General features: G+C 40.8%; 1 protein-coding gene across 4 annotated transcripts in view; it reads left to right on the top strand.

Moving 5' to 3' along the window:
* RERE (arginine-glutamic acid dipeptide repeats) overlaps positions 1 to 21,970 on the top strand; it is a 241,109-nt gene that overhangs the window by 75,344 nt on the left and 143,795 nt on the right. For all 4 annotated transcript variants that reach the window (XM_074609419.1, XM_074609418.1, XM_074609416.1 and 1 more), the window contains exon 3: positions 16,281 to 16,351. In XM_074609419.1, the coding sequence (XP_074465520.1) occupies positions 16,281 to 16,351 (71 nt within the window). The remainder of the gene's footprint in view (positions 1 to 16,280; positions 16,352 to 21,970) is intronic.

The raw sequence follows: 21,970 nt of genomic DNA, 5'->3' as shown, positions 1-21,970 counted from the left end.
AGGTCTGTATTTTGGCACATTGCAGTCCATGGTCAAATTCTCCCGTGTTTACCCCATTGCTGTACAGTCTTAATCCAACACTTGATATTACTTTTTTCTGTGCTGAGCTCAGCAGCTATATTTGAGTAATAGCAAATAAATTGGAAATAAATAGATAATCAAGAACACTGGAATTTTTTTCAAATGAAAGGTTACACTGCATTGTTACTATATAAATACTGTTCATACTGATTTTTGCATAGATATAATGAACATATGCATAGCTTTAAACCATGTATTAAAATTTATTGAGTAGAGCTTAGACAATGCCATGCAATTAATCTTCTCGACTTTGGAAATCACCCAGGCCTATGCTGAAAGCTTGTTGGCCCACTTCCCCATCTGTCCTCTCCATTTCCACAACCTCCCTCCCACTTCCTTCCAAATCAAATCTGTGGGGTTTTTTCCTTTTTTTTTTTTCTTGCAGTTCTTCCCTTGCTTTTGTCAAAACGACTGTCATGGTAACAAATTAATTTTTATTGTAAAGCATTTATTCAGATTCACTTATAGGCTTTCTTAGCATAAGGTAATGACAGTATAAGATAGTTGCATCAAGACTGAGGGTTTTTTTTCTCCTTTTGGATTCAGTTAGATTATTTCATGCTGAATTTCCTTCCATTTCTAGTGCAGATTGATTCCCTTCTATCCTGATGGCTTTTACCAAAATACAGCGTGATTTGAAAGGGTTGATGCCGTCTAGTTTGTATCCACATGCAATATGGTTAACACGTGGCTCCTAAGTGGGTGTGCTCTAAAACTGATGATCTTGGTTTGTAGTAGGTTTTTTTGCAGTTCTACTTTTTTTTTTTTGATTGACTGTCAGACTGTAAGCGAATTTGAATACTTTGATACTCAGCTGTGCAAACCAGACTTTAGAACTACATCTGTTGTTTGGGTTAGACAATTGGTCTCCATGTACGATTTTCTCTATAGGTTGTGAAGGACTGTCAGTCAAACGGCGCTCGATGTATTGACTGGACTCCAGTGACTGAGGGGCTTCTGGAAGAGCCGTCCAGGCTTTGTCCAAGTGCTGTGCTGCTCCAAACACTGAGGAATATAGCGACTTTTGTTTAGGCCCTGCTTTTGGTCCTTGGTTAAGAGAATGAGTTGCCTGGCTGGAAGAGGGAGCTATGTGATGGAAAACAAATAGCACTGTCAGTAACTTTAAATTTTTGGCCAACATAATGAAAGATGAAAACGGTAGTGATGATACTGTTCCAGGGAGCGCTTTTCCCCTCCCTGTGCTGGAGGGCTGCAACATGCTTGAAGTCTTACAGTGGCCTGATGTATGGAGGTATTTTTCTTCTGTATCTTCAGCTTGTCCTTGAACACAGAGATTTTCTTTTTAATATTCTAATCAATGAGTTAAGATTCCAGAAAAAGTACATAGCAGGAATGGCTGCATCAAAATAATAGCTGGTCATGTGGCTGCTTTTATTGTCCTGTTCCTTTTTGTTCTCTGAACTCTTGCATACTTCTCTTGCTGGAGGAAGCTGTGTTGTCCCTGTCCCCTTTCAGTCTTGGTCTGTTCAACAAGTCAGGAAGGAATATTAGTCTGTTAAAGCCACAGAACTTAATACCGAGGATATTGTTGCTATTGAACAGAATTCTGCATTGTTATCGTGATGGCATCTTGAAAGCTGGACTGGAAACACTTTGGATGAAAGTCTAAATTGATTTGGAGCCTCAGGAAAACAGGTGACTTGATGTGTCACCTGGAGACGAGGACAATGTTGTTTGCTCTGTCTACGTAGAAACATTTAAAAGGATCTGCAGGAATTAAAAGGATTTATGAGGATCTGTTTCTACAGTGACATCAGTAGCTATATGAACAGCACATCAGCAAGAGGAATGAACATGAGGTAACACAAGGTGAGATACTTCTGCAGGGAGAGTAGTGCATTATAGGACTTCATCGTTTTCTAGCAAATTGGTTTGGAATAGCTTACATGAGAGTCTGTGTTCTAGGTGTTGTAAGATTGGTGTGAAGCTGGAAAAAGAGGTGCGGAGTGTTGGGTATGGAAGGTGTGATTTGATATTGTGCAGGGAAAGAGGCAGAATTAGCTTTATGTGGATCCTGCAACATCTGGCTTAGTATACAAAAAAAATAGGAATGCGTCTCTGCCACTTTGAGATGTCTTAGGCAATGACTGGTTGGGACAGCTATTGGACTCCTTGGTTTAGTTGCCTTTTTTTAAGGTATGGGAAATCATTGTCACTAGGATAAAAGTGAGATATTGCTACTGGAAAATACAACTTGAGTCAAGTACTAACTTTTCTGGATTTATAGGTTGATGTCACTTTAAAGTTCTGTTAGATTTCTGTCCCTGAGTGCTGTTAGGAGGCACCATAACCCCATAAGCTATTATCCGGACAGGCATCGGAGAAGGAGAGAGACTGAATTTGCAGGCCGAACGCGCTGTTGTGAAATACTGCTGCTCCCTTGTCACCAAACGTATCAAAGTGAGATCTTGCATACTTTTCACTTCGATACGTTCTGTGTTATAGTGCATGTGGCTGTTTTTCAAAGGGAGCACTTCATAAGCTTTGGAATGGTTTGCAGTCATCAGCGGCTGAGATTTGAAGCCTGCAGGGGTAGGGTTATTGCACTACCACAATGAGAAAATAACAAAAGATGGGTCATCTTATAGAATCACAGAGTGGCCCAGGTTGGAAGGGACCTTTCAGATCATCATCTAGTCCAACCATCAACTCTGGCAAAAACCGTCACTAAACTGTATCTCTGAGCACTAGGTCTGCCCGTCTTTTAAATACCTCTAGGGATGGTGCCTCAAGCACTTCCCTGGGCAGCCTGTTCCAACACTTAATAACCCTTTCAGTGTCAAAATTTTTCCTAATATCCAGTCTAAACCTCCCCTGGTGCAACTTGTGTCCTGTGACGTGGGGCCGGAGGAGTTCCAATCACAGCGGAACCAGAATTATATTTACCTAAGATCTAGTTGGACTGAGATTTCTTCTAGCTATCTTAAAATCCACTGTCAGTTTGGTTAGCAAGCAAGTATTAGGACTTCTAAATTTATAAGCTTTAGTTTGGCTAGCAAAATTATTTGTTAAATGTTCCCTTTACTATAACTGTGCTGAGATGTTTTGCATTGTTGTCACTGAGGAAATTGCTGAAATCATTGTTTTAATCTAAAAACCTTCATCAATTTTATAAAAATATATATAAACAAAAACCAAACAGAAGTGCTTCCTCTCTCTGTTTACTTTATTAATAAGCGGTATGCTGGTATTTGGGTTGAATGCGGGTGAAATTGAAATGCAGGAATTTGGCTTATGCTCTGACAGCGATAGGCTTGTATTTGACATTGACCCTTGTGTTTGACATTCTTCTTGATGCTGCCTTCTATTTATTCTGACAGCTTTACCAGCTGAGAAAGGTGGCCATGCCAGAATTAAATGTAAAACCACATATAATCGTATAATATATGAACATGAATTTTTTTGTACAAATCTTGAAGTTCTGGCAAGTGTTTTTTTTAGGCTGCTGAAAAGTTGGGGGGGGGGGAGAAGTTAATTCTTTTCTGAGAAATTTTAAAATTTGAATTTTGTGCTTGTGCAGAAGGAAAATAGGCAATGACATTAGTTTCTCATGTGTACATTTTAATTTTAGGAGGTCTTTGGCCAGACCCTTTTCTGTCCGTGTTGTATGGATTGCCCAAGCTTATCACGGTGATGCTTGGCTTTGCGCGTGTGGCCTTCTCTCAAAAGCTCTGTAGGTGAAATAACCACGGATTCTAACATGATGTGCTCCGTGTTTCCCTTTGGAAGTCTGTTATTGTTGTGATACCAGATCACTGAAGTAATCAGATGTTCAGTGACAGACTTTCAGCTGCTGTAAAGAGGAATAACCTTGGGAGCTGTGCTGCTTAATTATAAGAGTTCCCCTTATTTTTCACTCTTACATGACTTTTCAACCTTTCTGCATATGTGAATAGGGGTGAGGAAAACTCCTAACAATATTTTTAAGAAAATATTATCTTTAAGACTCTTTTAAAGGAAACAAATACATTCTTTACCCATTCCTCCTTTAATAATTAAAAGAAGGAAAACAAATGTTAAGAGGAAAGGCCTGGATTAGTAGGTGAATCTTAAAACATGTCAGGAGGGTGACCAAAATGCACATAAGCATTTAAAATGCATAAAAGCATCACAAGAGAATATTCTTTGCCGTTGATTGAAGAGAACACATGCAGCTGAAACTTGTGTTGTTATTGTTCTGTACTATTGGATATACTCAGCATTTGAGATTTTATGAGAAGTGGGGTTTTCAAAGATCAGGCAAGGAGGTGAATAATATTAAGTGTAGAAAATGAAATTAAGGCTCCATGAGAGCACACATTGACTACTTAACTGCATATAACTAATTTTCTGTATATGTGCTGTTGGCATAAGTAGTACACGTAAGTCAAACCAGGGGGAAAAAAAGGCGATGCATTTACTGAGGTCGTATTTGCTCTTAAGTGTGGCAAGCGTGGCTCTGCATGGACAGCTGGTGGTGCGTGACAGATGGATTCTTCAGTGTAAATCAAGGTTGATCTGGCAAATGGATTCCTCTGGCTTTGTTTGGCTTTTGGGTATAAACCCTGGGGAGCAGTGCTGAGGAGGTGGGCGTTCCCTGGGGGGGGACTGGGGACACTCCTTGGCCAGTGCTGGTCTAACAGGTAGTTTTTCGTATTGTCTTTGTTGTGAAAACACTGCCCCAATTTCATGTAATAACAGATGAATTGTGCAAGTGGAGAATTTTAGTTAAGGCTTTCTCTCTAGGGTTACTGTTAGTACTTTATCTGGGGGTCATCCCTCTGCCTTCCATCGCAACAGAACATGGGGCACTAATAAAAGGAGATGTACTACCATTAACTGCTCTCATGAAGTATTGGTAAAGGCAACATGGATTGTGAACTCGGTAAACGTATGCTGTGTACTAAAGGACCTTCATAACATCTTCCCTGAGAAGCTTGTAATGCAAAATAAAAATACCTTGTAAAGCAGTGGTGTGTTGGAGCTGCTGTAGGATGAATGGGAAGCTTTACGTGAACACCTTGTTGACACAACTTTTTCTGGTGTGACTGCGACAGCTGTCGTTGAAAATCTGTGGTAACCACAGGTAACTGTGGGACAAAGGTAAGAGCGGTTTTGCAGACTGCATTAGGGCGTTATTTTTGTGGAGGATGGGTGTAGAAAGATTTTTAACCTAAGCAAAAAGTAATACTTCATGGGGAATGCAGCATGCCGTTACGAAATTAGGCAAATGGAAATTTGGAAATAAAAACACAGCGAGTGGGAAGCAACTGTGGAAAACTGGACTAAGGGGAAGGAATTCCTTGAAATAGTGGTTTTTCAAGGAGTGAAAGGGGAGTTTGTGGCCGCAGTAATTTGTTCATGGCCTGCCCTCAATTTATTTCAGTCCAAATATTTTGAGCTTCTAGTTGTATGGATTTATCAGCCCTTTTTCTTACTTTTACTATGTGGAAGTTGCCACATCTTTCATCGACCATTAGATAAAGGAGTGTTTGGTCAATGATAATGGCAACACCTGGGTGAGCAGTAACTAAACTCTTATTTTAGCTTCTGTATGGATTTCCCATGTAACACAACAGTTACCTTATGCCAGCAGATTGCTTTAACTTTTATCTGGAAGTTTTTTCTGATAAATTGGTGGAGGGAGGGAGTGAAATTTAATCTGTCAGAGCCACTTGCAAATTGAAACAATAGGAAAATATTTTTAGTTTTAGAAAATACATACTGATTTTTTTTTTAAATACTGCTGTTTTTCAGTGCTGCTAGGTATTTGCTGCTAGGTGAATATCAGGTTAGCGGACAATAGGGAGAATATCACATAATCTTACTTGACAGGAGTGTCTGTATTTGCGTCTCAGCAGGCTTTAAGGCAACAGACTGTAGTATTTGAAATACAGTATTCTGTGAAAATCATCCTCCCCCAAGTGACACATTTAGTTTTCCCCTTCTGAACATGCGTTTCTTTTCAGGGCTGCCCCGACAACTTATAGAATGGGTTACTCTCTTTCCGTTTGTCTGATCTGGAAGATGAAGTGATGGGCCAGTTACTAGGGAAACAGCAACGGCTGTAATTTTTCTCTAGTTGAGGGCTACACAAATAAAGCCCATCCATATTGCGATGAGGTATTGTACTGTGTTGCACTTTAATTGTCAAAAGGGGAGCTGAGGGAGAGAAGTTAAGCAACCATTTGGTGTTTGTGGTGGGCTTGGGAATAGAAGAACTTTCCTTTCCAAGTCCTCTTGGTGTGCTTGTTTTGCCTACTAGAGCACGGAGTTACAATTATGATAGAAGAACTTCAGCTCAAAGCCATGTAAAGGTGCTGGTTTTTCCATTACATGCAGCTTCATGGGCCAGCTGTACGCTGTTCGTTTCTTCTAATGTCACCATCGACTCATTACCAAAACTTGGAAACACGAGTGAATGGAAAGTGCCCGAGAAGAAAGATTCTCTATCTCGAGTGATACAGAATCTCGATCCCTTAATCGCTGCGGGGTTTTGTGTGTACTGGCCAATTGCATGCTCTAGTCAAAGACAGCGTGGAGATTGTTCAGTTGATTTCATGTAGCCTGTGACAACTTCTGCTGGTGGTTTCTTAAGGCTTATTATTAATGCTTGTGTTTAAGGTCCCAGAGAAATTATCTGTAGCCGTTGTTCTTCATGTATTGTAATTTGCATGTTAACAAATTTTTAATAGAAGACAAAAGGTTAAGGATATCTTAAAAAAAAAAAAAAGTGAGGTCATGTAGTGATGTGTTAATGGGGCTGCTCATTTTTTGTGTCTTCCACAATATTTTGGAAACGAGTGTCCATGGCGAGCTGTTGAAACGCATCCAGTGCAGGTCTGAGTCGCCACAAGATGTCAGTGAGAAGCGTTTGGAGCAAAAGTTGCATCTCTAGCAGAAGTTTGCTGTGACCTTAAAAGATCAGAAAAGACTGTTTTAAATGGCATGTGTGCAGTAAAGCTTATCTGTTGCTAAAGAAGAAGCTCTTAGACTAACTGGCTACTTAATTATTTTTTTTTTAGTGGCCTGCACTCTTTATTCTCACCCCTCCTCCCTTATGTATTTAATTGAAAAAGAAAATTCTAGGATAGGAGGATACCCCAGTGTGAGCTAGTGGCTGAGCATCTACAATGTCTTTGCTTTCAGTGTGGTGTTTCTTGGTAACACTGCTTTCTGTAAGAAAATGCTTGGTTTATATCAAATTGTTAATGCAATATGTGAATGCATCTTACAAGAAAAGAGCTGTATAGTATTGTGGACATGCATAAAAATGCAGAAAAATAATTGGTGTGGGAAATCATGTAGCTGGGTGCCTGAACCGCAGAGCAGTTGCTTTTATAAAATTGGGAACTGCGGACTACAATTAGCTGTCATTAATTTTGTTGAATAGAAATATGTTCCATTTATTGTACAATCAGGAGCCAGGCTTGAATGAGTTTAAATAGATGAAATCTAAATTATACTGACAGTCCATTAAACAGCAGCAAAACCCCTTAAAGAAAATGGATTCGCTATGATACCAGTTTATAATAAAATCATTTGCCAAATAGGAACTCTGGGCCAGGCATCGGGAATACTCCTGTGAGTTTCAAATGAACACAGTAAATTGGTTGAACCGTTTATTGCAGAACAGGGCTCTAGCACATTGTTTTCTGACAAGGAGCCAGCAGTGTTGCTTGAAATCTGCTCAGCAGGCAGTGACACTAAAAGATCAGCCTGGCAATTTGTTTGTTGTCAGCCATATGGGGGGAAGAGAGGCAACTGTACGGCTCCCTACCTGTCAGCCCGAATATTTTTCTACTTAAAACCATGTGTTTGTCGTTCCCAATGCAGTCCTCCCCCCCTTTTCTTTTTCCTATGTTTGTTACTAAGCCATCATGTTAAATGCGTTGCTGTAGTTAGAGATGTTTCCACTATCGACCTTTTGTTTTTAAGGGTTTCGTAATTTTCCTGTATCTGGAACACAGGAAAACTCAGATCGCGACATTCAGAATGTTGCACAGATATTTTTCTGATCCTTTGAAAAGTATCCCTTGGTTACTGATGATCTGAAACTGTGAATATTGTGCTACTAATGGCATTCAACTGTCTTGGGTGGTGGTGGGGAAGGATTGTGGCATTTGCCTTTAAGTACGTGGGACACTGAAGTGAAGAGCCCTGCTGCGGGGGGGGTCCCGCGAGTTTTGGCTGGGGCAGAGGTATTTCTGGAGAAGAGTCCAGAATTGTCTGATCGTGCTTCTGCACTGCTTGGCAGATGGCACTAGGACAGCTAAGCCTTTTAATTTTCAACATCAGAATGGAGGAATGTAAATATCCTTTAATTTTGGGATGTAAATATCCTTTAATTATTTGCCTGTGCCACAAATTGTACTTGGTTGCTTTTAGTTTCTCAGATCCATCACACAAATTTCTACTGTGGTGCAACTGAACCTGTAGACTTAATGAGTGTTGGGGTAAGTGCTGTCTCTGTAGGAAGTTAGAATTAGTGGATGTGGGACAGGAGCGGACGGGGGCCCTGCAGCAAGCTCTGCTCGATTAAATGGTTGAACACGGACCATGTGTTACTGCTGCTTACGCGAGCCTGGTGGTTCGTCTGCTTGGTTGGGACAATGTCAGAGCTGGTGCGTGAAATATTGAAACTTGGTGTCTGACGAGCTCCCCCAGGTTGTATCTAAATTGAGATGAGTGGGTTTTTACACATCTGGCGCATCGTTTTTCAGAACCTTTGAGTCTAGAATATCTGAAGGAAAGCGAAATGAAGGAAAGAATGTGTAATCCAGTATGGTACTGGGATGACAAAACTGGTGTGCTTGTGTGTGTATATTGGAACTCTGGTTGTTTACAGCTACACTGAAGTCTGAACTTCTGACTGTTGAAATAAGATGCCAGGGGGTTGTAGACAATTCCTTGATGGCTTTCAAGGAAGATCTTCCCTGTGGAAGCGTGGCGCTGGGCGGAGAGCCTGCGGCTTTGTCTCTTGGATGATGCAAGTGTTGACTCATTAGGTAAAACATAAAAGGATTCTAATTGTGAAGATGGTTACTACATAAACGGCAGCGTTTAATCTGAGAAAGATTCATATGCTCAGAAAAGTGAAGTGGTCGGGTTTTTTTTTTTTTTTTAACAAAAGATCTTTAAGTCCATGTCTTGAAGCTCTAATTTTAAGAGCAGTTTTTAGTCCGGGAATATTAACGTAACCCCTCAGAACTAGGGCACATCTGGTGAATATCACAAGCCCAAAGGCATAATGACTCTGTACCATGTGTCGTAGAAATACTTCATCTCCAGTGGGACGTTTTACATGAAATAGGAAAGTAAGCAAATGTGCTCGTGGTTGGAGATGGGCAGTGAATCCCACTAGTGATGTGGGGAACTTAAGATGTCTTTATTTTACCATTGTAATGGCAAAGGTTATGGAAAGCCCCCCCCTCCTTTTTTTTTTTCTTTCTTTGCCTCTGCCCCATTGGAGAGTTTGCTGGTTTGTCACCAGTGGAGTCTGTGGTGTAACAGAGGAGGTGGTTAACTTGTCTGAGGTGGCCCTTGGAAGCTGACACATGGATGTTATTGTGCTGGGGAGAAAGCAGAGTGTGAATTTACAGCACACGCGTTTCCTCTGTGGTTACCTGCTTCATGCTTGCTCTTATTTACTAATAAATGCAGGATGATGCAAAGATGACTATCAGTAAAAGAAATTAACTTGTGCTTTGATAAGTGTGGAAGGATGTTCAGGGCAACAAGTTTTGCTTGCTAGATTTCATCCTATAGCTTAATTTACAGTAATTTATTGTCTGCTGATTTTTTTAATGGGTTAATGTAGATAATCAGGCATCTCCTTTAATTTTCTTAGTGGTATGATTCTGTCTATAGAGGGGGTCATGAATCTTGCCCAACAAGACACTTCTTTAAGTTCAGTTTTCAAGGGGCCTTTGCAGATGGCAGAGCAGCTGACAGAGAAGGTGGCTGTTGATGCAACTCTAATAAGGACTAGAAAAGAAAAAACGACTGGGAAGGAAAGAGACTTGAAGGGTTTGGAGGTGGACAGAATACGGGCTGAGAAAAATACTTTTAAGGCTTTCACTACCTTGGAAGTTCAAGAAAGGGAACAGGGAGAAGGTAAGTGAAAGTATAATGGTGATGCAGTATGCGTGGTGGGATTAATTTGTGCATGTTTAACCAAGGCCTCTTGTGAGGCTGGGTTTTAGGCAGCCAGGGTTTGGAGAAGGCTTGTCACGGAAGAGCAAAGAGCAAGCGCTGGATGTGGAGCCACTGTAGGGGTGTCTGAGTATTTGCTGGACTTCTGAATTGTATTTTGTTTTGTAGGGAACTTACCCTGTCAGGGTTTCTGCACGTTGCAAATGTGTATTGCCCTTAAGCTGCCCAATGTCAGTAGCTGCAACCGAGTGAGTCCGCAGGCTGACAAGGTGCGCGCAGGGAGGGCAAAGTGGTGACTTACTCAACTTGGCTGGGTGGGCATAAAGTGTAATGGCTTAATTACAGTGATGGGCCACTCAGTCTATAATTCCATGGAGTGAGATGATTAACATTTTGACTATTGGATGGTATTTATTTGAAAATCAGGGGGCTAGGAATTGTACACTACTGTACAGCAACTTCAGTGGACATGACGATGAGCCATTCAATTGACGACATGTTTAAATTAGGAAATTCATAGTCAGTTTTTTCTTGGGCTTTGAGTGGAAAGGATTGAATGTTAAGGTTAGTAGAAATGAATATTAATATCGTAGGAGCAAGTAGAAGTCTGAAATACGCCTGTATTGTGAATTTCTTTCTAGACCAATAGGAGTTGAAATAACCGACCAGAATTTCTTTTGGGTTTCTGAAGGGCAGGTTCATGTGGGTTCATTGTGTTTTAGGCTGACAAACAGCCTCAGGCTTCAGATTTCCATTTAGCATGAAGAGAATACATGTCACTCAATATATATAAACCTGCTGAGCAGTAAAAGAATTCAGAAGCAAGTAAACTTGTCTGTGTGAGGAGCATCTTTATTTTGTGATTTTTAAGTTGTTTTTTTTTTTGGCTGTTTCTTTGTGACAAATGGGGCGTCTTTTGTAGTTGTCACAAACTGGCAATAGATGCTTGGATACAAAGCAGCCTGAGCAATAGCCATGAGAATTGACTGAAGTTGTCATTCTCTGCAGCCATATAGAGATAGAAGTGTTCCAGAAGTATGGGATCAGTTGGGGGAAAAAAAGGCTGCAATAGCACATTCCAGCATGCTAAGGGTAAGGAGGGGCTATTTTGTATTTTCCATGGGCGTAAGTCTTATCTATGTAGGTTTGTTGCATTTGAAAAATGATATACGGCTTTTCTTTGTTGCTTGGGTCCACATTGAAGTCCTTCAAAATAAGATATTTGTATTTTGGATTTCTGGCAAATGAAAGTAATTGCTCTTTATGGTGAGTTCTGAGTAGATAATGTGGATGCATCTGTAAATGTTCTCCTTTTGGCATTTTTCCAATTTCTACCATGACATTGCTTTGCACCTGGATTAACTTGTTTTTTTTTTCTTATCTGGCCTCTATTGCTTTGGAGACATCTTAACTGGATGTCATCTTTGTTTTTAAATGTTGGCGGGCAGCCAGCAGTGCCTTCCTTAAATGCAGTGTACTGGTGAGTCAACATGCTTGCTTTATCCGTGCTAGATGCCAGATTCTCTTTCTTTTGTGTCAACCATTTGAGGGGGATGCTTAGCCGCTTATTCTGCGGGCTGTCTGATAGCTCTGAAACTGAGGCTTGTGAAACTGAGATATTAAGAAAAAAAAATAATTGCTTTTTGTACGCTTTCCCCAGTGAATCCTGAAAAACTTCCTGCAAATGAGTGGTGGAACGTCATGCGAATGTGTGATTAACCTGGGATACTGAGCAGTTGTCTAAATGGAATGCCTAAATGGAATGATTAGCCAAGTAAATCTGAGATAACAAAATGATGCGGGAATACTTTGATACGGTTAAATTGCTATAACTTCTGCATAAACCGGCTTGAATCATACTGTATCGAGGCAAAGAGGACGCATTTGGTGCGAGGTAGCTCAGATGCTTACCTGCCTGACTTCTGTGGGATTTTCAGGATTTTGGATGAAAAGTGCTATATAAGAGTGCGTTACAAGACAGATAGATTACTGTTCTTCTGGTGTTGATGGTTGATTACATCTATGCTATTTCAAGCCTTTAAAATGTACATATGTGTGCTGTCGCAACAGCTGCTACTGTCTTAGCTAGGAAATACACAATTTGAAATCGGTCGTTTGGAAAAGGCAAGTTGTACTTGAAATGAATGGATGTAATTCTTCTTGATTCCACAGAGATACTGGAGGTTGTTACATAAAACTGTTTATCATTATTTTCTTACTAAAAAAGAAAAAAAGGCCAACCAAACCCCAAGATCTTAGGGTATTTTACATCCATGAAACTTCTGTTTCTCTTGAGACTCCTGGTGTGAGGTATTTGGCTTCTCGCATGATAGGCACTGGAAGTACGCAGCAGCAAAGTTCAAACCAATACTCTTTAGATACCTATGTAGCCTTGCTGTTTAGCATAGTTTCCTGTGATGCCGCCATCATCATTAAGACAAATCACTGTATTTAGTAAATACTTGGTTAGCACTAGCATTTTTTTTGGAAGATTGTACTCCTGACCATGTCTCCTCCTCTGCTGGAATGCTGGAGTGGCATTAAGGATTCAGAATAAATGCAGTATGCCAGTTAACTTTTTCGCACCATTTCCTCGGCTTTAAAATTCTTTGCTCTAAAACTTTATTTAATACTTATAGCACAAAAAGTGTCTAAACACCTGCCTGTCCGGGGTTGATTGTTTCACTCCTCAGTTGATGCCATTATCCTTCTTGGCTTTGTTATCGTCTCTCGATTTAGTTGGGGTTAAGTTTGCATCAGATGGCACCTGGTAAAGAGGTGCCAGCTGTACCGAAGTGAAATTCTTACTTTTGTTGGCATTTTTATGCTAAAAAGAGCTGTGCAGTTCTTCTCAAAAGGGATGAGGGTTCACGGAGCTACAACCAACAGCAAGCCTAGGGAAGGTCTGAGTGGTGCTTCTCATGTAAAAAAAAAAAAAAGCTTTTGGAACTTGTGGCCTGAGAAGTCGTGAATTCGTTTCAGTGCTGTCTTAGTGGATGCTTTTGTAATGAATGACGAAAATTTATTACGTAACAAAATCTCAGGGATTTCAGTTAAATTTGTGTAAGCTGACCAATGTTACCTTATAGCTAAAAGGAAAAAAACCCAGAACTGTTTGGTTTGGAACTCGCATGCTTCAGAACACTCGAGCTGTGAGTCGTTAGTTTGTGGGAACGTGGACATGACTGTGCTATAATTACACTGCTTCTGCATACAGAGAAGAGGAGCTTCACTGTGGATAGAACTGTGATTTCAGATCAATCTAGATTCTTACCCTGTCTCTTTGACTCTTAGTATAAAATACACAATAGATTTTTGGCTTAGACACCTGTTTTGTCAAGCTCATTTGACTTTCCCAAATGCTGTTGCGAAGCGATTACCAGCGCAGCTTGCGAAGGACGGAGATCGGTCTGGTGAAGAAGCCCGCTCTACAAATAGCATTGCAGGTAGAAATTGGACACTTGGGTTTACGGGCTTTGCTTCTGATGGTTCCTATGGTTATGTGATAAACCAGCAGGAAGGGACTCCTTGCCTTTTGCAAGGCACAAGTGTTGGAGAGGCTGCAGATGTTCAAGTCCAGGTTCCAGCCCACTCTTTGTACACGGCGGCTCTCAGCCCTCGGTGCTTTTCTGCGTGGGGTTGGGCGATGCTCCTGGGCAGGAGATTTGTTCTGGGAACTTGTGCTCAGACCGACATCTTCTCCAGTCTAGATTGAGATCATGGGTTGGTCTAGCTGAGAAATACCTTTGCTTTTGGATTTCTTCCAATGAATGTGGAGTTTTAGCTATACCGATCAGCAGGCTCAATTTGAGACCAGTATGTAGAGATTATTGTATGGTCTACTGGGGAAAAGACTCTGCTGTCATGGTTTTGCAGTTAAAAAAAAGTGTCAGTTTGATGGGTAGTGCCCAGTGAAGATGCTGGAGGCGCACAGTTTTGCGTCTGAAACAGAGTGTGCTAGCTTTCAGGTGTAATTTTTTTGGGACCAGTTGTTTTTGGAAACCTTGACTACATTGCCTTGGCATAATGCTGACATGGGACAAAATAAAGGCCTACTTGCAAATTTGTAGAGATAAGCTGAAAACAGAATTTGGGAAGATAAGGGAAGGTACAGAAAAGGAAGACAGAGGGGGGAAAAAAAATCATTTCACACTGTAATTTTACGTGACTGGTAGAAAAGCTAGAACTATTTCCAACATTTTTCTTCTCTTGTTCTCGCCACTGAGATGGAGAGGAATGTCTTCTGGTGTAAGCACAACACAAATTCTGTGGTTATGGGATTATTGGGACATTCTGTCCCAATGTAGGAAGAGTTTTTATGGTAGGAAGTATTGGACTGTAACTCAAAAGTTCGTTCCCTTGCTTCATCAAAAAAACCCCACCAAAACAACCAACCTCAAACACGTAACTCTCAGAGTTCTCAGCCTGTCACCTGACTATTTCAGGCTACTATTTCTTGGCTTGTAAAAAGAAGATAATGGTGTTTTACTGGAATACTAGTATAATTTAGCCTTGCTGGCTATGACTGTGCTTGTAGCCAAAAGCAGCAAGTCCAGACCTGCATGACGGCAACAAGCCGTGCAGAATTTGGGGAGAGGTGGTACCTGCATGTAAAGCTTGGTTTGCTGGCGCAGTTGCTTTGATCCTGGCAAGGCATCAGTTACCTGAAATGGATGAGGGTGGGTAGTGTACACCTCTCTCCCCTTAGAACAGGGTATCATACTGCTGCCACATTTAAAATCAGACGCACAACCGTGTAATTCGGGCATATATCACCGAAGTGCTATAGATCTGAATTGCCTGGCCTTTCTCCAGCCTGGTTGATGTAGTTCCTAAGATTCTTTCTGCGCTTTCCGATAGTCTTAAGGTATTCCTGCTAAATAGCTGCTAAGTTTCCTTCTTTTAAATTAATCTTTGAGTTAACTCTCAGTGGTGAGAGAATTCCTGAGAACACATTGGGCTTCAAATGATTAATGAAGGGGGTTTTCTCTCAGGAGGGAGATGTTTTATTGCTATAAACAATGCAAGTGCATCCTTAGGAATGCTCTTTGTGGAGCATACAAACTAGAAAATGTTTGTCTTGAACAACTTTTAGATTTTACAAGACGTGAAGCAGGGTATTAGTTCTGTTTTGAAATGTGTCTTATAAAACTCTAAGACTTTGGAATTTTTCTTTAGAAATATAAATAGGTCCATGGAGAATCATTCACGGAATAGCTGGTGTTCTTTGTCTTCTGTCTTTTGAATAGCAATTACCTATCTGAATATAAAAGGAAAACACAAGGACCGTCCTTTTGAATATTTGTTTGGCTTTGGGAGTACAATCTGTGGCTTCTAGCAAGCTGTGTGTGAGTCTTCTGATTTCTAAGGTCGTTATCATTAATCAGGCACATCTTTCCTAGCCTTGCTGTAATTTTATTCTGAGGCACTGCTTTTGGTGGGAGTATTGCCAAGAATGTTTTTAATACAACAGACCTTATTTTACAGCAACCTTGTAGAGTCCAGTTGTCAAAAGCAAACAAAAATCATTACTCCGTTTCTGTCATGTCAAATGTAATTTGAGAAAGCCCAGTCCTTCCCCGAGGTAAATGTAACTCAGTTTGCTGCATTTCATCTATGATTGGTTGCCTTGGTTTTCCTCACAATTAGAGGAGAAAATATGTTAGTACTAGGTTCTTAATAGCAAGCTAACCACAAAAGATCTGATTAGTTTCCTGTCTTATTTTGATCTGGTTCGTAGGTTGTGCCCTGGTCATTTTTATTAACTAAATTCTGAATGGTCTTATATGACTTCCTTTTGTTTTTCTAGCAAAATGTCTATTCAAATCGTTAATTTTTATGCAGTTAATTCCCTTATTTATCATCACAAAACATCTAGTTTCTATTTTTAGATCACACTTGGGATAAATTACATGTTATGCAAATGAAATGGTGGCTCTTTCTAAGCTTAAGCTGTTTTTTAATTTATCCTGTTTTTATGTTCTTTCTTGGAGGTACAGAAGTTAATTTCCATTATTTTAAAATCTTGGTTTTTTTTTTTCAAGATTGCGTATATATTGAAAGTCGCCGGCCGAATACCCCGTATTTCATCTGCAGCATTCAAGACTTCAAACTGGTAAGGAAAATTTTTCACATCTTCTCCTTTTCCCTGCCCCATTCTCCAGCGAGATGGCAATATTTCTTAGGCTGTAGCTCTTCCTGTAGCTCCTTGATCCTTCTGAGTAAGTCTTTAGCTTCTGAAATAGTAGCCGCTTTGCTATTAGGACAGCCATCTATCTTTGGTATAGGCTTAGTTAACTGGGCTGTGGAGTTCACATTGTGGTCTACATCATTATACGGTTTTGTAATCCGCAGAAATACGGAGTTGAGTGTTTTCGGGAAATTGTGGCTCAGTAAGTTAAGCTTTTCCTGGGAAGTTAAATTTGGCTGTGCCTTTACCTCCAGCTTTATATAGCACAGCTGTGTAAGTGGAAGCACGTGGGCTGACTTGTGGTGACCCCTGTATCTCAGCTGCTGGGGGGGCTGACAGGCCAGACCAGTATGACAAGCCTATACTGGTTTGGAAAATATGAAATAATATTTAAGAATGCTTTAGCGCTTTATTCTTTTAAAATGAAAAGTCAGGGGCCTGTGCAAGAACCAGACTAGTTGGAGTTGTGGTTTGCCCCTTTTTATCTTTATTTGTGTGCTTAAAAGGTTAAACGTGTTCCTTCCCAGTATGCTGTAGCTGCCCAGAAGGCCCCTTGCTGCTTGGGCAGAGTGGCAGCCCTGTTGGGCATGAGGGGACACAAGGGGTTCTGCAGTTTGCAGTGCTTCGGGTAGCGTAAACAGGATATTTGGGAAAGGGAACTGCTACTGCTGATCATCTTGCTGTTGTTGGCTTTTGGAAGTTCTGAATATGTAATAAACTGTCTTTCTGATCAATGTGCAGTCTACAGGTGTAGATCACCCGCTATCTGTTGCTATCAGAATATATCTTCCTTTTCCAAGCTTTCTTACTCAAGCCTTCCGTTTTACTCCATACAAGTTTATTTTGTGAGACCATGGTGTTTTCAACCTGCAAAGGATATGACATCAGGGTTGCTGGCAACTTTGCATATTTTTTTTCACGTGGGAACAGTATCATTGTTTTATGGTTACTTTTGCCTGCTCTAAGTTCCTTTCATTTCTCTGTTAGATTTTTTTTTTCTTCTTACCGACATCATGCATAAAAGGAACTTGTAAAAAAAAAACAAAAAACAAACAAACAAACAAAAACCCTCTTCATGGTGACTGTACTAGCAAAAACGAATGTTCAGTGTGTTTGTCACTGTTTTTACTACTGGGGGGAAAGGAAGGATGCACAGTGGAAAGGGCACTCAACTTCTTTCCTAGGGCGAGATACCAGCAGGCCAACAGTCTCGTTTAGCCTTCAGCTAAGTATGTCAAGTGAAGCAGGGAAGTTAGAGTCAACAGCTTTGAAATGTCGCTTACTAATTATGTTATTTTGTTGTCATAAACTAGGAGGTTTCGGGTGAGTGTATGAGTCTTGCCCCATTCCTGCTGTTGTTGTAGGTGCAGTTCTGGGGCAGTGGCTGGAGCACCATTTAAACTGAAGTTTAACTTGCTTTTTTCAGTAAGACCTTCGATCACAATTACATTTGGTTTCACATCTATTGCGGAACTAGAAACTGGTTCTATGAAGTCTGCCAGTTTCTTCTAGTTTAGCATTCAAGCTTCTTCCATGTGACAGACAGATGGCAGGAGGCAAAGACGGCAGAAGCAAATACTGAAGTAGAGAATGGTGTATTCCTTATAAATGGGTTTACTCCCCTTCATGTTAATCGAGTTGTATTAGAAACAGCATCTTTGTGGTTAGAACTGCTTTGTCTGCTTCACTTTCACAGATACCCGTGTGGAAAATGGGGTGAGGTTGGTTACTAATAACTCAGTGAAGTCATGCTGCTGCAGAAGCAGATGTGACAAATGAGTTCAGAGCAGCTTTGTACTTGTGCCTAGAGCTTGTGACTTGGAGAAACCGATAATTGTTCTTCTGTGCATGCTCTTTGCAGTGCCAGCAGTTATGGAAGGTAACATGGTATGTTTTATTGCATTAGCTTGTACTTTCTTGACGTGAAGATGAACAGGTTCTACTAAGGACTATACTAGAGGGATGGCTCTTCTGCTTTCCTGAAGAGCGATTGTATTTCACCAGTGGCCATAAAATCCTCGTGATGAAGCTTTACTTACTGCTAATTTCTTTGTAATCTGTCTCTGCCATCCTGCGTTTTGTTGCTGTGTGTTGCTTCACACGAATCAGAGCTGTGATGCTGCAGAGATTTGGACATTCCCACCGTGAGTTGTATCGGGATAAGCTGAGGCTGGGAGGAAGAGCAGTGGGTTTGGTTCCCCAGCACTGGGGCAACTGGGGGAGCACAGTGGACTTTGGGAGTCCAAAAATCCAATGGTGCATCAAGGCTGGCCACGTGGGAAGAAATTAAGTGATTTGATCAATCCAGCATAACTCTGTTAAACACTGTCATGGGGGAGCACTTATCCTCTTCTGTCTCTTCCATTTCTGTGGTACTGGATTGCCTCAAACTTTCTGGGATTCGTGTAAACAACTTTCTGGAACGGAGAAGTAAAATATGATTCACTGTGATGTGTTGTGTCTTAGCGAAACTGTCGACAAGAAGAGGCACTTTAAGTAATTATTGTGTCCTTTCTGGTCTGCCATTGCTTCAGTGCTTCCATATCACGGCTTTCACTGTAAGATTAATGTCGTCTTTCAAAATCACTTTCAGTAACACGTTGAGAGTCAGATGTTCTTGGGGAGAGAGCTCAACAGCACCAGCACCAAAGTGAGGAGAGGCTGCGAGCTCCTTGGCGTGCTTGTAAGAAATGGGCTGACTCTTCCCGCAGCTGAGAAACCGCTTTGCAAAGTGGTGATTTGAAACCTGCGGGAGCCGCGAGTGCGCTGTGAGGGAACCGAGCTGGTGACAGAAGGGACTTCACCTCTTCCTTTATTGCTTGTCCTTTCCTGCTCTGTGGTGCCGGTCAGGAGTTTGAAAAAACACCTGTAGTTCAGACTTGCTGTTTGCTTGGGATAACGCGCTTCAGGCTTCAAGAAGGAAAAGGCATGCTCGATTCCTGGTCACACTTCAGAGGTTTCGTTACGCTCAATTCTCTCCGATACGTACAGGGAGTTGCGTTCATATAATGATCACACACACACACACCCCGGCCCCTGTGTCTGATCTCCGTAGTTCTGGTAGGATTTTTTGAGTTTGGTTTTTTGTTCGTTTGAGTCTTGGGATTTTTTTCTTTACTTTCTTTTTTTTGGTTTGTTTTCTTTGGTTTGGATTTTGGGGGGTTTTTTGGTTGGTTTTGGGGTTTTTTTGTTTTTGTTTTGTTTTTTGTTTTAAACACTTCCATACACAAGGATGTCCAGTAAGGTTTGGAGACAATGAAACAAGCTATCTCTTAGTCTTAAATAGGAATGCTTCTCAGCTTTCTCCTGTAACTGCGAATCCAAGTGGTAACTTCCCCTAGTTGGGCAGCTGACAAGTTTCACTTTTTCTCACTAATGATATATGTGTAGAATATTCTTAGCAAGGAAACAATCAGGAATAATTTTTTCTTCTTTAAATGCTACTTATGGCATAAAAGCCAGAAAAGTTGCTTGTCTCTAAACTGGAGTTTGTACCAATAGGGGAGGTATTGGTGTGGTGAACAGGAACGGAAGATACTTTAGTAGCTGGTGGCAGCTTAAGTTCCCTGGTGGTTTGCTACAGTCTTGTGTTCTGGTTTTAGAATTATTGCATAGCTGAGACTCATTCTAATGGCGAATTTTTAAGAAACTAGTCAAATTGACTATGTTTTTGGTGTTCAGAATGATGCGTGATGTGAAAGGTACCGCAGAGGAAAGACCCCAAACTGTTGTATGTCTTTAAGGCAGTTTTTGTTTGTGTCTTGTTTCAGCGGAGGATGCCACAGCGAGTACAAGTACTACATTTGCTTTTACTTCGCCTTGCCACAAAATGATGATGGATGTGAAAAAACACCTTCTAAATAGATACAATTTCTTTCTGGTGTAGTATTATTTTTAGAATCCCAGAAAACTGAGTGCTTGTTTTGGACCCAAACAAAGGGTTGGGAATCTGGAGTGAGGCAACAGTGAGTATTTGTAATGCCGAGTCTCTTGGCTCTCTCCTCTTATTTTCATCTGCCTGAATTTTGCTTAAGGCGGCAGCTGGATGGGATGCAGAGACTGGGGGTGAATGAAAACTCCTGTGTTTCAGCTGCTGGCTGCATGCTGAGATCTGAGCGCTGGGTTCGAAAACCAGCTGCTTCTTGTAGGAGCCTGTTCCGTTCAAAAGCTGGTAAGGTTTCATGATGGATGAGCAGGGAAAACATGCAGGTATTTTTCTTTCTCTCCGTTTTTCAGCAGATTAGAAGTGCAGTGTTGGTCCGGTCTATCCATTGAATCAAATGCTTCCTTACACCATTAAAAAAATAGATCATGTTTTTCAGCTTTTGCCTTCTAATCTCTTTTGTCTTCGCATAATCAAGAATTTTGCTAAAATTTCTATGTCTTTAGTGGCCACTAAGTGGGAATTGCTGAATTGACAGTAAATTTTAGTTGCGACATTAATTTTGTCAGACTTTCTCTTTGCGTTCATTCTGTGTGACAAACTCCAGAACTGATTACCGGTATCTATCGGGGACTTCGATAGAGCAGCACAGTGATCTTTTCCCTGGTGACAGGTTGTCCTTTGACAAACCATTTCAGCTGTTTGTGAGGTGTTCTGGAGGAAGTCCATAACTCTTCAGGCAGGCAGCAGAATTTAGCATAAAGGTAATTTTGTTGATGGCTTTTTAAAGGTAAAAAATGCTGCTAAACCCACTGTAGCCTGATCTGAACTGGCTCTTGTTGGCAAAGCTTTCTCTGTGCAGGGAGCTGTTAAATTCCACAGGGACGCACACATCTAATACAGTGCAATAATGGAGCTGTTGGATAAAAAAATTTACAGGTTTCCAAATAGTGGCATTATGTTAACTTTTTTTACTAGACCAGATGTCTTTGCTAATAGATTTTTTTTTTGTTAATTTAGCTTTTATTAAGATAGTAGTGATTACAATGTAATTTAAGTTTCTCCCTGGAAATACTCAGTACATTTAGTATGGATGTTGTCTGCTGATGACAACAAGAACTGTCAAGTGCTAAGGAAGTGTATATTTTCATTTATAAACCTGAGTTTAGCACTCTATTTTTTTGCTAGAAAGCTTGATTTCTGCAACAGTAGATAGTAACCTGGTTAGTTAACCCATTTTTATAGAAGGGAAAGAGTAGGAATTGGTGGAAAATAATTGCCCAATAGGAATGGAAAATTGTTTCCATTGAATCTTGTCTTGCTTAGAAAAGGGAATTTTTTTTCCCCGGCTGCCTACAGAGCCAAATTGCTTCAATAAAAATTACATGGCACTAGAGCAGACGTGTTCTCCAAAGCAAAAAAGATGCGTGTGCTTGAAGTGAGCATCGCTTCTCTTTGTGACGGAGCGTTGAACTGTACTGCAGCGTGTAGTGGATTTTTGTTGCCCCGTGTTTCTCCCCACTAGAAAACCAAGATGCCCTTTGTCCGAGCTGGGTCACTGAGGGGGATGTCCCTGGTCTTATCCAGCGCTTCGGGTGTTCGCTCAAGGCGGTTGTTCTGTTGTGAAGTGACATCTCGAAGATGTAAAAACACAGAATTAC

This window comes from Larus michahellis, chromosome 16, assembly GCF_964199755.1.
Source record: "Larus michahellis chromosome 16, bLarMic1.1, whole genome shotgun sequence".
Taxonomy (NCBI): domain Eukaryota; kingdom Metazoa; phylum Chordata; class Aves; order Charadriiformes; family Laridae; genus Larus; species Larus michahellis.
The sequence above is the reverse complement of the archived record's forward strand: the minus strand, read 5'-3'. Positions and strand labels throughout refer to the sequence as shown.